Source organism: Erpetoichthys calabaricus, chromosome 13, assembly GCF_900747795.2.
Source record: "Erpetoichthys calabaricus chromosome 13, fErpCal1.3, whole genome shotgun sequence".
In the NCBI taxonomy this organism is placed as follows: domain Eukaryota; kingdom Metazoa; phylum Chordata; class Cladistia; order Polypteriformes; family Polypteridae; genus Erpetoichthys; species Erpetoichthys calabaricus.
The window spans coordinates 75868164-75887166 of record NC_041406.2 but is presented as its reverse complement, the minus strand read 5'-3'; the positions used below and the strand labels follow the sequence as shown (position 1 = coordinate 75887166).

At 35.5% G+C, this 19003-nt stretch overlaps 1 protein-coding gene across 1 annotated transcript in view; it reads left to right on the top strand.

Moving 5' to 3' along the window:
- The window catches only part of nbn (nibrin), a 92012-nt gene that overhangs the window by 55232 nt on the left and 17777 nt on the right, over window positions 1–19003 (top strand). Inside the window, 6 exon segments of the mRNA XM_028817146.2 lie at window positions 4649–4790; window positions 7814–8113; window positions 10592–11045; window positions 16136–16294; window positions 16534–16647; window positions 18757–18806. Coding sequence (XP_028672979.2) covers window positions 4649–4790; window positions 7814–8113; window positions 10592–11045; window positions 16136–16294; window positions 16534–16647; window positions 18757–18806 — 1219 coding nt within the window.

Below are 19003 nucleotides of genomic sequence, written 5' to 3'. Positions count from 1 at the left end.
AACCTATCTCCCGCGATAAGTGAGGGATTACTTTAATTTTTGCATCACAGATTATCTAAAACCATACAGAGTCAAACTTGTTGTACTAGTCATTAAGTAGTGGGGCCATATATTTTTCAAAACATATTCTATGCAAGCAATAACATGAAATGTAAGGTTTAATTTAAAATGAACAAACATAGCAGAAATTAAATACAGTGTTTAAAGTCTGTCAAAGCCATAAACTTGTCATTCAAAATCTTAACTTTCTGTTTCTCACTTACAAGCATTTTGTGCTAATACCGACATATTGGTTGTATCTGGTTTAGGGTAACATCTAAATAAATGTTGGTATCCACGATCAATGTTTATATAATTTTTAATTGTTTGTTTGTATTGTCATTAACCTGCATCCAGCCCTGCAAGTAGGCCCTCCAATCTGTAGGGAAAACTTAGGGGTTGGTTGCAGAATTGGCACTCCAGCTGAGGTGTTACCCGTTGCAGCCATGTGGTGGGTGTGGCAATGTGCTGTATCATCACATGCTCCTAACCTCTTCCTCCATTGTCATTTATTAAGTGGACTTTTTATTATAACCACTTTAAATTTGATACTTTAAAAAGCATTTTCAGTGTCATGAAAGCTACCTCAACCAACACGTGCCTTTCGGAAGCTGCTGCCTTGACACATAATTCATGAATCAAAGGTGAAATGACAAGTAAGTTTTAAGGTTACATGTGTTATATTTTTGCTACAACTGTTAGGGGAGAAAAGAATCCCATTATTTTAATCCTGCATGTTCTTTTTTTAGCCACAGGTGCCTTGCTGTTGAAGCTTATCAAATTGTGCTGCACCACACTCTTGATCTGCCTTCCACAAGCAGTATTTTGTGTTTTGTTTTTTTTAAACTATAAAATATGTTTCATGTGATTTGTTTAAAATTTTGCTGTTTACTTTTTTTACTCCGTGGCAGAATTTTTAAGTTGCTGTTAACGAATGTGTTTGCTAAATAAAGGTATAGCAAAGAGGGAGTACTTTAAGATCATTACAATAAAGTGTTTAGTTCATTCAATAACTCCATTTGTAAAATGCCAATAGACTAACTGTGCCTTGGTCAGAAAGGTAAAGTAGAAAGTGAATTTGTGACCTATTTTGCAGCCTGGCAATGCATCATGGGGCACTTGAGGGGGAGTTTGCCTTTGCCAGTCGTTACATTTTCAGGAAATTATTCAGTGAATAAGGTAGCCGGCAGACCAAGCAAATTAGCTACAAAAAAAGCTTGGACTACTGTCTTGGTAAGCCCTTGCTATGATCCAGCCAAGTTTATGGCTCAGCAGCAAGAGGCAGAATATTAGATGGAACGGATTAGCAGATTAAATGTAGCCAGAATAATGATCCAAAGCTTACTTAAAAATACTGCAAACACAATGCTCAATGTATCCCATAGATGCCTTTTCCTACACTGTGAAACCTCTTGCTTCTTTTAAAACAATCATTATTATTCACCATGAAAAAGATACTGATTTTTTTTTTTTTTTTTTAAATTAACACTGTAGTAACAAATGGTGATGCCAACCGGCAAACTGAGAGGTGTTTGTTCCAGTTTGTCATCTACCGTAGTTACGGAAGAGGGACCTCAGAAATCTAAAAGAATCTCTTATACAGCATAGATCAAACGTGAAGTTATTTGGTGCGCAGTGCAGAAGGAAAACTGCAAAGCTTCTGCAATTTTTGGAGATGATGAAAGCAATGTTCGACTGTGGCGGAATCACATAGCAGCAATCAGCAGGTGTGAGGTGTCACTAAAGAAATTCACTGGACCCAAGAAAGGGCAATTTCCTGAAATTGATGATGCAGTCTTCACATTCTTTCAAGAGAGATGCAGGACTGTACTGTTTGTGAGTTATGATCTACTTCATGAGGAGTCGATGAAGAAGGCCAGATTTTTAAACATTCCTTGAAGTTGTTTTAAAGCTAGTAAAAGATGGGCCATAAGGTTCATATGCTGAACGGGGCTGGTGTTGCAACAAAGGATGACGATATATCAGAAGCTCACAAAAGATTTTGAACAAAAGTTGTTTAATTATCAGTGGTACATCACCAACCTGAGGGAGATGGGAAATTTTCTGATGAGGCAAATTGCCAATGCTTACGAAATGGAAATTTATCTTGATATGCAGCCAAGCTACATGTTGGAGAAGAAAGGCATGAAAACCGCTGGGTGCGAAAAATTTCACCTAACAGTGATGCTGGCACCCTTGCTAATTTTGAAAAGGAAGACTTTACCCAAAACAGAGACGTTTCCAAAGGACGTTGTAGTCTGGGCCCAGGAAAAAGAATGGGTGACAGAGGAGCTGATGTTGGAGTGGTTGAAAATAGAATGGGGTCGCAGGCCTGGAGCCCTCTTAAATCAACCATCAATGCTTGTCCTTGAAACATTTAAATAAAGGGTATCTCACCGATTCCGTAAAAGACCAGCTACACAAGATGAAAACTGAGCTTGTCGTCATCCCAGGTAGAATGACATCAGTGTTGTAATCAATGAATGTTTCCATTAACAAGCCCTTTAAAGACAGGTTGAGACAACACTATCTGACCTGGATAGTGGATCTTGCCTGTGAGTTAACAGAAACTGGAAAAATCAAACGTGCAGCTCCTTCAGAAGCAGGTGGGTGTCAGCTGCAAGGAAAGCCACCCTGGAGAGCATTATTGTCATTGCTTTGGACGGTTCCGAAGATGACATTTTATGGGGAGAACGATGGTGAAGATAATGATGATAGTGACTGGAAGGAGAGTGTGGACGATGATTCAATTATGAGTGATATCAGAGAGTCTGATGAATAATAAAGATTGATGCTTTTTCCATATTCTTTTATTTTTAATTCCTTTCCTTTCAGCCGAAAGACTTACCCCAAGAGGTGTAATAGTTAATAGCGCAAATATATTGTTCTTACGGCACGTAGAGCTCTGTACTGCGAATCTAATCCACATCTGATTTTTTAGCCCTCTGAAACTGTAAGAAGGGTGCGGATTAAATTTGCAGATATATGGTATTATACCTGCAAAATGTGAATAACTTTCCACAAATGTGAAAACATTCCACAAAGCACTTGAGGCTGCGCATGATGCAAAAAAGGATGGTTACGTAAGTGCTGAATGCCTAGGGGTGAACAGATCTGGAAATCAGTTGTTTATTTATTTAATCTAATTTTATATGTAAATGTGAGTATCGTCTGTCTATATGTGAAGGATGATTTGTTAAGCATACAAAAAAGTCCTGTTTAAATTAATTGTAATTTTCATTTGCGATATAGTAGATTGTGGTTACAGTCTAGGAATGTGAGTTTAGTGCTGTTCACACCTGCTATTTGAGGTATAATCAGAATTTTTGAGCCCTGAATAATAAATAGGAAGTTCCATGGTACTGATGTTGTAAATGCTCAAAATTAGCTACTGCGTACTGAAACATTTGGTTTGCAGGGTACTACAATTTGTTGTTTGTACTGAGTGCATTTTTGTTAAATAACCAAATAAAAAAGGATGCTGAAAATCCAAAAAGTATCATGCTGTCATTGATTTTGTAATGCTAGAAAGAAATATGCCCTGATAATGTCCATTATTGCCTTGTCAACATGTGCTGTGAACTGTATGTTTCACCTGGCATAGTCATGGTCAGAAGAATTCTATTGGTTGTAGAATATCTCTTAAGATAAACCAAGGTCTGTTCAGTCTCACAACACTGACAACAGAAGAGAAAGGTGCCACTGTGAAATAAATCACAAGAGGCAGAGTAGTGGTGTGTGAGATAGCAAACACTGTAGGGACTAAATATGAGTCCACTCTTAATGAACAGGAAATCGCCAGCAAGATCTAGGCATGTTCGGTGCTTAGAATGTAAAATCCTGAAATAAGCAGCACTGCATCCAGTATTCCAAGATTAATCAAGCTAATTAATTCAGAATGGGAGCATTTTAGGAAGCATTTTACAACCAGAAATGATACTTGGATATGTCACTATGCTCCTGAGTTCAAACAGCAGTTGAAACAACAGAAGCATATTGATTCTCCAGCGCCAAAAAAATTCAAGCTTATTCTATAGATTCAACAAGATACCATACCGTTTGTGGTTACACAAATGAGACAAAAAATTGTATTTGAGTGGCATAGAAAAGCTATGTGAATGTCATAGTCTGTTGCTACTCATAGACATTATGTTGAAAAAAAACTTCTATTTAGTTTGCTAGTGTTTCTCTTAATAGGTGAAGCTTAATTAAATCCTTTTGTTAATAGATATAATAATTGTAAAGTTTATACTGAATATTTTTTGTCATGTAGGAAATACTTACGTTTACTGAATTTTACAATAATTTTTAATATAATCTTGCACTGTTTTACTTGTCTTTTTCTTTAAATCTGTAAAGTATTATGTGTTGCTGATCATGAGGCAAGAGAGTGATGTGCTGAATGTTGCTCAGATATGTGTGAAATTATTTCTCTGTACTGTGTAAATGTGACAATAAATTTGAACTTAAAAGGCCTCAATTCCAAATTTAATTATCAGGATATGCTTTTTTAAAACAGCTTTATTTGTATCTTTTTTTAAATTGGCAATTTGTGATTTTTTTCTTTACTTTTTTAATCTGATGTATATGTATTTTTGTGTCTTTGTAGCAGAATTCTGTGTTGCACAGAAAACCATACCTGGTTCATCATTATCTCAGACTATTGCCATTGATGAAACCATAATGCCTTCTACTTCAGTAAATGTTACAACTTATGTACCAGACACCGAGGTTTTACAAATTCACACAAGGTATTCAGCAATATATATCTCTTATAATCTTAATTTGCTCATTCCTTTTTGATCCTGATTATCTGTAATCTATTATGCAAGTGAGATGAGTCATCTTATACGTTTATTACAAACAATGGTGTCTAATTATTGTAAATATAAACTAAAACAGATGAAAACTAATAATTAAAAAACATTCAAGTTCAAGTTCAAGTAGGCTTTATTGTCACTTCAACCATATACAGTTAGTACACAGTGAAACGAAACAACGTTCCTCCAGGACCAAGGTGCTACATGCAACATAAATTTACAACATAAATTAACAGAAAAACTAAACTAGCTAACTAAGAGGCCTAGTTAGCTGGCTAGCAGAGACAAGACAGATTGACCTAACATAAATTACAACATAAATCAACAAAAACTAACTAACTATCTAAGGAACTACCTAACATTTGCATAAAGTGAAATAAAATAATTAACAGAACCAATGTGGAAAAACGAAAACTATGCAAAACTATTAAAGTACTTGAAAAGACTCATTGTAGTAAAATAAATTATAAAAAAATATTTTCAGTTATTGGTGCATCTGCACTTAGACACAGGCTAACATTGGCTGCAACAGTTTCAAAATCAATAAAAAAAAAATAGGAATAAGTACTTGTTTTTCAAAGAAGTAGTCTGTCTGCTGGACTTGCAGATTAATTCTCCTTTAACCCTCCTGAGATAACTCATCCACTGCTACCTACATGCACACCATTATCCGAAAGGTTACGCATCTCCAGCGAGCAGAGGCTAATGACAGAGGGCATTTGTTGATGCAGCTTTTCCTGTGATAGGGCAAACTGAGTAAGAGCGATCGAAGCATAAAGCTTGGAGAATAAACTCAGTGGAACACAAAAAATGAGAAAGAGCCCAAGTTAAAATGTCCATTGAAACTAGCATGTCTACAAGACTATATGACAATTACTGAAATATAATTGAAGTTATTCTGGTTTTCATAAACTGTATTGCCCAGTGTAAATTAATGACAGTATTTTTTGTTAGCCAGTTGTACTTTTAAAGTATTTAATTATTTTACACTCATATTCATCCATTGCTCACAATTTAGGATGCTGCAAGTTTGGTTATTATCTTATATTTTATTATTTTTATATTTACAGTGGTGTGAAAAACTATTTTCCCCCTTCCTGATTTCTTATTCTTTTGCATGTTTGTCACACAAAATGTTTCTGATCATCAAACACATTTAACCATTAGTCAAATATAACACAAGTAAACACAAAATGCAGTTTGTAAATGGTGGTTTTTATTATTTAGGGAGAAAAAAAAATCCAAACCTACATGGCCCTGTGTGAAAAAGTAATTGCCCCCTGAACCTAATAACTGGTTGGGCCACCCTTAGCAGCAATAACTGCAATCAAGCGTTTGCGATAACTTGCAATGAGTCTATTACAGTGCTCTGGAGGAATTTTGGCCCACTCATCTTTGCAAAATTGTTGTAATTCAGCTTTATTTGAGGGTTTTCTAGCATGAACCGCCTTTTTAAGGTCATGCCATAGCATCTCAATTGGATTCAGGTCAGGACTTTGACTAGGCCACTCCAAAGTCTTCATTTTGTTTTTCTTCAGCCATTCAGAGGTGGATTTGCTGGTGTGTTTTGGGTCATTGTCCTGTTGCAGCACCCAAGATCGCTTCAGCTTGAGTTGACGAACAGATGGCCGGACATTCTCCTTCAGGATTTTTTGGTAGACAGTAGAATTCATGGTTCCATCTATCACAGCAAGCCTTCCAGGTCCTGAAGCAGCAAAACAACTCCAGACCATCACACTACCACCACCATATTTTACTGTTGGTATGATGTTCTTTTTCTGAAATGCTGTGTTCCTTTTACGCCACATGTAATGGGACATTTGCCTTCCAAAAAGTTCAACTTTTGTCTCATCAGTCCACAAGGTATTTTCCCAAAAGTCTTGGCAATCATTGAGATGTTTCTTAGCAAAATTGAGACGAGCCCTAATGTTCTTTTTGCTTAACAGTGGTTTGCGTCTTGGAAATCTGCCATGCAGGCCGTTTTTGCCCAGTCTCTTTCTTATGGTGGAGTCGTGAACACTGACCTTAATTGAGGCAAGTGAGGCCTGCAGTTCTTTAGACGTTGTCCTGGGGTCTTTTGTGACCTCTCGGATGAGTCGTCTCTGCGCTCTTGGGGTAATTTTGGTCGGCCGGCCACTCCTGGGAAGGTTCACCACTGTTCCATGTTTTTGCCATTTGTGGATAATGGCTCTCACTGTGGTTCGCTGGAGTCCCAAAGCTTTAGAAATGGCTTTATAACCTTTACCAGACTGATAGATCTCAATTACTTCTGTTCTCATTTGTTCCTGAATTTCTTTGGATCTTGGCATGATGTCTAGCTTTTGAGGTGCTTTTGGTCTACTTCTCTGTGTCAGGCAGCTCCTATTTAAGTGATTTCTTGATTGAAACAGGTGTGGCAGTAATCAGGCCTGGGGGTGGCTACGGAAATTGAACTCAGGTGTGATACACCACAGTTAGGTTATTTTTTAACAAGGGGGCAATTACTTTTTCACACAGGGCCATGTAGGTTTGGATTTTTTTTCTCCCTAAATAATAAAAACCATCATTTAAAAACTGCATTTTGTGTTTACTTGTGTTATATTTGACTAATGGTTAAATGTGTTTGATGATCAGAAACATTTTTTGTGACAAACATGCAAAAGAATAAGAAATCAGGAAGGGGGCAAATAGTTTTTCACACCACTGTGTATATATATATATATATATATATATATATATATATATATATATATATATATAATATATATGTGACTTTTCATATTGTTGTTACAGTATATATGTATTCTGATACGAATGTTTAAGTGTATGTGTAGAATCAGAAATAAAATACTGTAAATTTGACCTTTTTACTTCAATGTTAATTTATTATTATTGATTTGGAGCTCACTGAGATGACAGGCAAATAATATTTTGAATATTAGAAAATGTAAAAAAAATGTTTTTTTTTTCTTTAGAATGGAAACATCTGATATAAGGGAAGTAGAAGAAACACCAATGAAGGATAGCCCAGTTGCATCTTTGTTGAATAATAGATTAGATAAAAAGGATTCACACAGCTGTTCAACATCAGGAGCTGCACCACCATTTTTCTCTAGCCACTCTGTGTCACGAAATATGAATTTAAGTGATCATACTGCTGACTCTAAATCGAGCAGTACAGAACTAACAGGTTCTTCTTTACCAAACTACAGCAAAAAGATAATTGCACAGACAAATTCCCTTGAACAGGACATTAAATCTATAGGCAAAAAAAGGTAAGGAAGACCACAAGGTGAAGCGAAGAACAATTTTTCTTAATTCTAACTTGTACATTTTAGGTTTTTGTTTTGCTTAATTTCAATTTAAAGTAAGAAGTCAATTTCTTTAACACCTACAGTATATAACATAATTTGTTCTTTTTTAAATATAAAGACAAAGTGAATTTTATTAGTTATTTTTGTGATTTTATAATGAGAATTCATCTACCAACTAATTTTAATGTGTGTAAAGTAGCTCATACTTCACACCAGCTGTATGACTTTTAGAAATTTTACGTTTTTATCGTGTTTTTTTGGATAAACGTTGAAGACATACCCATGTGACTAAAAGCAGTCAACTCTATATCTACAAGAGAAAACATTCAAGTAAATTGTAGCTACTATTTTTAGTTTTAATAGTAAAAGTATTTCTGGTTGGTGTTACTGTGAGATGGCACTTGTCCCCTTAGCTATGAGCATAAGGCAAGAATATTATTCAGTTATTTTGTTTTTTCTTTAGTAGTGATATAAGCAGAGAAACATATTTAAGTAAGATAATATTTTTGTCACTATAATATCTGAGGGGAAAATGAAAATAGTTTGCTAAAAAATACATGAACTTAACATACAATTAAAATAAACAAAAATAAAAATTGCTATTGAATCACCATTAGTTGCCCACGCATCTTAAGCAGAACTACAGAGGAAAATAATCCAGCTTTTGTAATATTAATACTGAATTAAAAATCAGTTCTATACAAATTTAATAAGCAAAAGTGGGAAACCATCATCTTGATCACTTTGTGCTGAGTGACAAAAAAAAAAACTTTTAAAGGGAATATGTAAACTGCAAAACTGTTGACAATGAAATGTGCATTATCCTGAACAATGCCAAACGGTATAAATTTAACAAGGAGTCACCTTATCACCTTAAAACATCACCATAAAACATTCATCTTTATTTATTCTTTGCACCCAGAAGCAATGCACATGTCCATGCATTCCTCCCAAAACTGGATGAAAAACAACAAACCATCTGTTCTCTGTGTTAAAGTCTTTAAATCTCATAAGAAGCAAAGTATAGTGTGTTTTTAAAGAAGGAAAAAACAACATCTGCTCCCTTACTTTAAAGGGATCCACAATGTGTTTTTTTTAGTTAATAGTTAATTACTAGGTAAATAGTAATGAAAATTGCAACACTGTGAACGAATTATTTGTATGCTTAAAATTTTAAGTAAACATTGCAAACAAAGCCGTTAGACAAATATTGAATGTTGAAATAGCCTAACTATTACTTTGAAAAATAGTTGCTTTGTTTTGTAGATGCATACTCGCCAGTCAAGGCATTCTAACCTCATAATTAAGAAGAAAATGGAATGTTGTCAGTGAACGTTGAAGGTTGTTCCCAGAGTTTCACTTATGTCTCTCTATTATTTAAAAAAATCTTGGGACGAAACAAGACTTTCTCGGAGAGACGAGACTTTTTCAGAGAGACGAAACAAGACTTTTTCAGAGAGATACTTTCATGTCCCGCGAGACGAGACTTTGTGTCAAGAGATGAATTGAAAACCTAACAGGTCCAAGCTGGGGGCGGAAATAAAAGATAAACAGTAGAAGACAAAGCAGAACAACGTGAAGAGGTTCAAAAACGTTGGTGCGATACATATGCAGAGCAAGTTAGAGATTATGAAAGTACTAAAATTCAAAAGTCTCAAAAAAACTGATAGTAAAGATCACATTAGCGCTAACAAATGGAAATTATTACTTGGTGAAATAATGGAACCGCGAAAAGAAATTGAATATATGGACGTAGATGATATGACAAAGTTATTACAAGTTTAATTTCAAAGAAACCACAATTTGGTCAGGTTAATATTTATGATCACGGAGAAGCGATGCAACTTAGGATTAAAACAGTTAAACGATCAGATGTAGTACAAACTCTACAGCCAATAATGGATACAAATCCATATGTCAAAAAGTATCGCACTTTACACAAAATTTATCTGAAAAACACGGACAAAGAAGTTTTCTTGGATTTCTATATAAATCTGAAAGATCACGCACGGCATATATAATAAACCAAAATGTGACGAATTGTCAGCAATAATAGTTTTGAAAGATAGAGATATCAAAGACAGAGTTGATATTCGTGTTTATCCAAAAAACACAGGAATATTCGTCGCAAGCAGCAGATCCAGGAAATGACTAACGCATAGGGCCCGCACAGGGATTGTCGAGCAAAGCGAGCAGGGGGCAGAGCTCCCTAGTAAAAAACATGAAAATCACTTAAAAAATTCTTAACACTTTGGAAAGGCAAATAACTTTCTTGGATATCATTGTTTTTGAACATTTTTTTTCCTTAATTTCTTTTTAAAAATACATTTTGCACTTTGATCATATTCATTGTTACTTGTGTATTTCAAAATTTATTTTATGTACAGTATTGACAAAGTGTATTTCTTACAATATACTGACACATTTTTTCTGTCATAGGAACAGAGAAGAAAATGATTCAGATAACAAGCCTATAGCTAAGCATATTCGATCAGAGGACAATGAAGAGAAATCATTACCATGTGTATCCTCCCAAAATAGAGACTGTGAATTAATGATTCTGGAATACCATTCACTTTCAGAGGATTGCCCTGAAATACCTTTAATAAAAAAAAGCTGTGCTGATAGATCAGAAGCTAGTGGTGCCTCTTTTGCCACTTCACAGATTAAAGAAGAAGAGAATGAGAAGCAATTGTCAAACAAGAGAAAAGAAGTTAAAAGGTTGTTTGTTGAGACTGAAATAGAAGATCTTGAAGAAATCATGTCTGATGCAATGGAACCACATGATGAACGAATAACACCCATCAGTAAAAAAATGAGAACAGAATCAGGAAAAGTAGTTTTGATTAAACAGGAGACACTTGACCCCTTAGATCTTGGAAATGCACGTGTGGTAGGTATCTAAAATTGTTTTTTTATCTATTTCGCACTGCCATAAGTTAAAAATAATGTCTTAAATATGTCTTACACTTAGAGAAAACACATAAATGCATCTTAATTTCCTATATGTTTATGTGCTTGTTTTTAATTCACCAGCAAGGAAGGGTTTAACAACTCATTTTATCTGGGTCTGTCTCAGGTCTTTTTGTTATTTAGAGTACATGTTTTCCTCTTTAAATTCTTTAGTAATTTAAACAGTTTTTATTAACAGCCCGACTATATATATGATATAGAAAAGAGCAATATTGCATCAAGCATTATAGCCTATTGCCTATATTGGTCTTCAGTTTATATAGACATGGATGTTAGCTTCTGTTTATAATTATGTTGAATGCCTTAGAGGGAGAGACAGAATCTTTGGCCAAGGTAATCAAAACTATTTGCTAATTGTAACCAACCTGACATCTGACTTTTTTTTCCCTTTTCATCACTTATGTTGTGAACCAGTTTTATCTCTACTTATGTAAGGTAGCACTGCATTGACGTGATTTTTTTAATCATTGATGTGTTTTGTTTAAGAGGTTTATTACTTTACAGTAATTTGTAAATATGTGCAATGACTCTGAACAGGAACTTGGTATTAAGTGTTATACAAGAAGAAATCAAACTGAATAATATTGCTTTAAGGATTTTGAATAACATCAAAGAATTCGGGGAATTGTAACTAAAAAAATAACTTTTTGTTTAGGGCCTTTCTGGTGATATTGGGAGCTGATATTTCATCTCTACATATGCATTGGTATAGGTTGAACTTGCACTGGTGTAATAATGCTGAAACTCTTAAAACAAAGCACATTTATTATGCTGTTTTTTCCAAAGTAAAAGACCTCGGTTTGAAAAGCCACCCCCCATGACTGATAAGCACAATGCCAGTAACAAATCAAGTGTTAACATTGTACATGCTAAACAATTTCATGCACTTCAAAACTATAAACTTCGCTCACATTCATCATCCCCGGGATGGACAATAAAACATGTTTTTACAGTAGATGCATAAAGTCATTTGTTTACTTACTGTTGTATTTGAAGTTCACAATTTTCCTGTTAAAGAGCTTTATTCCATGTTTTTCTATATTTCCTCACTGCCTTCCCTTCTGCCAAAATGGCCACTGCACAAACTACTTCCAAGAGTTCTTCAGGTTTTCACTACGTAACTAAGATGGTCTTTGTTTCAAAGAAGAGGCGTTTATCCACTAAAAAATACCTGATTTTTTTTGCTTTCAAATCGTTATATTCTTGTCTCTGCGGTTTTCAGTGATACCTTTTAGTTATTGCTCGTCAACATCTGAAAAACATCCATTGGAATTTAACTCATTGTCACCCTCCTATAGAAACAGCAGCTCTCGATTGCAGCAAAAAGAAAAAAGACGTTGCCAGTGAATTCGGAATTTCGCCATCGCTATCCACGCTGTCAACTTTCTTGAAAGACAGAGCAAAAAAAGTAGAAAAATCTCGGGTTGCAAATGTATGTGAACTGCTGCATTTGAAGACGTCGAAAAAGCAGTTTTTATGTGGTTCAGTGATTCTCGTTCAAGAAACATTCCTATTGATGCGGCACTTGTTCAAGAGAATGTGAGGTTTGTAAAATCTCTTGGGATCTACCACAACTGGACAGCAAGCCAAAGAGCATCCCAAAGTGCGATCTCCGCGTCAGTACGGGGCAATAGCAGATATGCTGCGTCTCTCCGCCAAAGTAAACAGTGTCATGCTTGGGTCACAGATTTGCACAGAAACACAGAAGATTGTAGAGACAGGAACTTTATTCAAACACTGCAAACAAACATTTGTCTCTTTTTCAAAAGTTTAAACGTGCTCCTTGACAAGACGGTGATGACAAATCCATCTCACAATTAAAAGAATGCAAACATATCTTCCTCTTCAAAGGAGTGCACGTCAGGAGCAGGGAAGGACAGAGAGAGAGAAAGGCAAACAAACAATCCGCAACTGACAGGTGCTTTTGGACTTTTAAATCTACAAAGTACCGCGTGGATCACGCGATAGATCAGCCGCAAGTAAGCCCAGCAGCAAGGGAGCAACGTGAAGGTAGTCTTTCAGCGTCTTTTTTTTAACCTGTAGGGGTGCGATCAGCCCCCCAGCTCACAACAGAAAAGATCTCGTGGGGTGATGCAAGGTTAGGAGCATGTAAATTGTAAATGCAGATACTGTAACAGGATTACTTGATCACTGACCTGGCCACGACTGTGCCTGACTCCTGTGTCTGTATAGCAGAGTGGTAGATCATGCTACACTAAATAACTGTGCTGCTCCTGTTTCAAGCTGAATAAAGCTGGTTTTTCTAAAGTACTGAGACTAAGCCTCGTGTTTTGGGGTGTAACACAGGGACTTATAGCGCGACCCTATTATTGCAAGGAAATGCTGAGAAAAATTCTCATACGCACATCTTGTAGGCAGGAGGGAATTAAAATTAACGCGAAAGAAGCTATTGAAATGATTGCAAACGGCTGGATACAAGTTAAAGAAAGCACTATAGTGACAAATACAGAATCTCATTACAACAAAATTTTCGTTACAACGAAATATTTTTTAGGTCCCTGTGAGTTCATTGTAACGGAATTTTACCTATATTTATATTTACACATAATCTCAATGGCACACTTAAATGACTTCCCTGGCCCCAGCTAAGCATCCTGTCCTAGCACTTCTTGTTAAGGAGATCTTGTCATCTCTTGTCAGCACTTCAAGGTCTGCCTTATCTTTAATAGCTGTGTTGCTTGTATTCTTCTGGCCTAGATTTAATCTACATTTTTAAGCACACTTCTCTGTCTTTCTCAGTTACTTTAATAAAAAAAAAAAAAAAACTTTTGAGGTTTCACTTTCAGGACACTGAACATGACAGGGTGTACCACATCCATGTCTTGAAATTTTGTCTTGCATTTTTACTTTCTAATTCCTAGTTAATGATGATTTCCTCATCTGGAATTTTGCAGTGTGATATCCTTTTTTTTTTTCCAGGTAATAGTGCCCCTAACCTTAAAAAACACTCAAAAGCCAGAAACCTTGTCATAGTACATACAGTGAGGGATTGCAATAAGCAAGTTTTTCTCTTCACTTGTTCCTCAAGTTTTTAAAGCCATGTTACAATGATTATTGGTTTAATACTTGTGGAGTGTTCAACATGGGAGGCAGGTGGAGCACCCACAGACTGCTTTACTTTGTATCTCTTGTGAAGGGGAAGGGACATATTATAGAAGAGAATTTCTACCTGACTCTAGCCTTCTTTACTCACCTTTTGTGATGTGCAGGACAAAATGTGACCTGTTTTTCCAGGTAACAGGTTTGATTACAAAAAAAGAAAAAAAATCACAGTTAAAGAACGCATTCATTTACTAAAACTGATAGCTTCAACCGCAGTTATAGCCCCTTCAGTTTCATATGTTAGTGGAAGAGTTGGAAAAGCTATGGGTTGAACTTGAATTGAAATTCCTTGATGCAATATAAAGAATCTTTCGCTTTCAGTGACATCGCTCTTCACACAACAATGTTCTCCAGTTATACAGATCATCGTTCAACTGAGTATGCTGCCTTAGAAAATGAACATTTTAAGCTTAACGCACAACTGGTGTGGTTCATTTCTGGAGCACATTGTATGAAACTACCTTTTGTAACATACATTAGTGTGTATAATAGATAATGTGCATTTCTTGAATCCAAGGTTTTCACAGTAATCATGATAGAAAATATAGGAAAAGTTTAACCAATGTACATCTGGATGTACTAATAAGGAATGCTAAAATATATAAAATTATGACTGTTGGGTAGATGCATGGACACTACAGTACATGTCACCATGAAGACAAGCCTGTTTCTGTTTCATCCGGTTTTTGGTGTTGTGTAAGTTTAACACATATACAGTAATCCCTCGCTATATCGTGCTTCGCCTTTCGCGGCTTCACTCCATCGCGGATTTTATATGTAAGCATATTTAAATATATATCGCGGATTTTTCGCTGCTTCGCGGGTTTCTGCGGACAATGGGTCTTTTAATTTCTGGTACATGCTTCCTCAGTTGGTTTGCCCAGTTGATTTCATACAAGGGACGCTATTGGCAGATGGCTGAGAAGCTACCCAGCTTACTTTTCTCTTTCTCTTGCGCTGGCTTTCTCTGATCCTGACGTAGGGGGATTGAGCAGGGGGGCTGTTCACACACCTAGACGATACGGACGCTCGTCTAAAAATGCTGAAAGATTATCTTCACGTTGCTATCTTTTGTGCAGCTGCTTCCTGAAACGACTTGCTGCACGGTGCTTCGCATACTTAAAAGCTCGAAGGGCACGTATTGATTTTTGACTGAAAAACAAACTCTGTCTCTCTCTCTCTATCTCTCTCTCTCTCTCTCTCTCTCTCTCTCTGAGGGGGTGTGAGCTGCCGCCTTCAACAGCTTTGTGCCGCGGTGCTTCGCATACTTAAAAGCCAAACAGCCCTATTGATTTGTTTGCTTTTCTCTCTATCTCTGTGACAGTCACTGCTCCTGACACGCACTCCTTTGAAGAGGAAGATATGTTTGCATTCTTTTAATTGTGAGACGGAACTGTCATCTCTGTCTTGTCATGGAGCACAGTTTAAACTTTTGAAAAAGAGACAAATGTTTGTTTGCAGTGTTTGAATAACGTTCCTGTCTCTCTACAACCTCCTGTGTTTCTGCGCAAATCTGTGACCCAAGCATGACAATATAAAAATAACCATATAAACATATGGTTTCTACTTTGCGGATTTTCTTATTTCGCGGGTGACTCTGGAACGCAACCCCTGCGATGGAGGAGGGATTACTGTATAGGCCAAATATTGTATGTTGTGCCATCTTTTATTTAAAAAAACATTTTCTCAATGTCATGTATATTGATATGTGAAATATGTCACTTTTGGAGAAAAAATATATGCATATATAATTTTTGTAATAAGGAAAATATCTTGTATATTGTCATTTACTATATTAGTTTCTATATGTAAAGTATATATTTACATTTTTGTTGTTTAAAATTTATATTAATTTTGTCTGAAAAATTACATCTGTGGTTATTTCAGGGTTCACAAATTCATATTAAAAATGAAGATAGTGAAGAAGTTCTTCGTAATCTCTTATTGACTGAATTTAAATCTCTAGTTGTAAGACCAAAACAGTCTCCTGCATGTTCAGCAATATCTAGTCAAGCACATATAAGGAACTTCAAAAAGTTCAAAAAGGTTAGTGTTGGTTCAAATATTAATTTCCAAAATTATCTTTATCGTTCTTGTTTTAAACTTGATTTATTTTACTTGTAATGCTGCTTGCCAAGGAAATAGTTCTAGCCCTTTTTCAAATTATGTTGTTTTGTGGTCAGTGCTTTGGTCCATTCTACAAAAAGTCATAATTTTGTTTCATAGAACCAGTCAAACATAAAGCAGTGTTGTTTGTCTGATTTATCTGAATATCATTTTACTAGATTCCTTTTCCCGGGTCAGTTGGGCTTCCCAACATCATTGGAGGATCTGATTTAGTGGCACATCACGCAAGAAAGAGTTCTGAACTGGAGGAGTGGTTACGTCAAGAAGCAGAGGTATTGTGTATCATGAATCTTTGCTCATTTACCTTAAATGCCATGTCCTAGTAAAAAAAGAAACTACACAGACAAATTTTGCAAGGCGTATTTTCAGATATAAATGAATTCGTGTCTTAAGCTATGAAAATGTAACATTAGTGATATCTCACCTTCCCATTTCATTGTGTTCAAGTGAATTTCCAGTCGACTTTATGGGAGAAACAAAGTCAGTTTTGGGTTGCTCCTTTATCCGTACAAAATCAATGAAGGATTACCAGCATTTATTTTTCTCCAGATATTGTGAATACTGTACTGCCACTTCAGGGGGTGATATATGGGGAAGCTCATATTTCCCGTCTATCACTTTCACATGAACATGGCATTAATATATGGAACTGTATTATTATTTATATTTACATGCAATTTTGCATCTTAATTTACCATTACAAGTATAAATAATGGGTCAAACTCAAAGAGCAAAAATTCAAACCTGTGTTATAACCAAATGGAGATGTTGGTCTGAACTTTGCAGACATCCTAATTTGTATATGACTAGCCACATGACCTGTTGAAGACAGGTAATAGAATAAACTTTAACATATTTGATATCTCTTGCCCTATGTCTACCTTCGTAGTTACTCTGTTGTCCAGATCTTCCTCTCTAGAGCATGTTCCTGTAAAACCATCTTCTCAGACTGTCATTTCTAGGCGCCTTGTTCACCTCCTGTCCACATTTATACTTCCTCACTTTGAAGACAACTGTCATTGTGCCTTCTACACTTACTTCCTCTGTTGTCTTACACTCACACTTCCTCTTTTAATCGCTTCACCAAAACCAGACACACGGATCTTAGCGTTTATTACATAGTAGATTCCAGCATTAGCCAAAACAAACGCAAATAATCCTTTGCTTGTAAGTTGTCAATATTTCTTGTTATTGGATAGATTATTAAGGTAAAACATATCAAATTCATTAAAAAACAAGTGTCTGTGTCTTAAGGCTGTAAATGGTACCAAAGTTAGTATAAAACAGTAAAATGTTAACATTTTGAATTAATTTTATGCAATACATAAACCAATGTAATCAGCTATCTATAACACTGTATATATAAACATAGATAAATCAATCTTTTGAATTGAAAGGTATGAGTAGTTTAAAGACAAAGGCTCTTTTCCAAGCAGTTCTTTCTGTCTATCAAGTTTGGTAGGACATATTCAAAAAAAGATCCACATATAATCTCTTCATAGTGAAAGTGGACTTCCACTTGATGGTTATGAATTCAGTTCCTCAAAAGTTCAACATAATTTGAAGTATTCTGATAACATACAGCATTTGGGTGATGAATGCTTTGGTGATGCATAATTCAAGTAATTATCTTTCTTTATGATCCATCTTATATTAGCAGATACTGTATATCTCTGCTTTCTCTGCCAGTTCTTAAAATGGTGGTTTGATGTTCTACTCACACACTTTTCAACTTAGGCTGTCTTCAGCTTTCTTCCCTCCACTAGAAGCAGTAGAAAAACAGAAGTACAAGGCACACACTTGCTTAGAAATTTCAAGCAAGGCGAACACTTATTTAGAAATGCTATGCAAGCTTCCTACTTAAAAATGATTTTAAGGGAAAAGTGTAAAAAGCCCCAAAATGAAATTTTTTTGCCCCCTAAAAAGGGTTGGTGGCAAAAAGCTTCCAATACAATGTGTAATATTTGTAATAATTTAGGATTTATTATACTTACTATCATTAGAAAATTTGACTTTGACAGTCTAGTTCCAATTATGTTTTTAACGTGACTCACTTTTTTAAATAATATTGTCTTCTTTTTGTTTGCTTCTGTGGTGTCTGTATGCTGTCCCTGTTTCTTTATTGATTTTCTCAGATTTCATCACGTATCATAGAGATATCTGTGTTATGCTGATTGGTGACTGTAATGGATCTTATCTGAGGTTTTCTTGCCTTGCACCTAATGCTTCTGAGACATGCCATGAGTTAAAATTCAGAAAACAGGATCTAAACATTAGTTGATAGAGAGGATGATATAATCTCTGTACTGCAGCTAAAAGTAACTAAAAAAGAAGACCACATTCCTTATGTGTATGTTTTTGTTTTTTTTTGTTATTTCCAGGAACAAAGTCAGTATGCTAGAGAGGAATCTCTTGCAGATGATCTTTTCAGGTATGTTTTTTGCATGTCTTAAATTTGTTTTTCTTAATTTTGGATGAATAATGAAATAGTTATGTTAAGTCTTCATAATTTAACAATGTAAGATGAAAAAACTGCTTTCAGATGACTGAAATTTTTATTGTTTAAATGTTTTAGCTGAAGATGTGCTTCCAGTTAAAAGAACATTCAGTGACTAAAAACTTTACAAA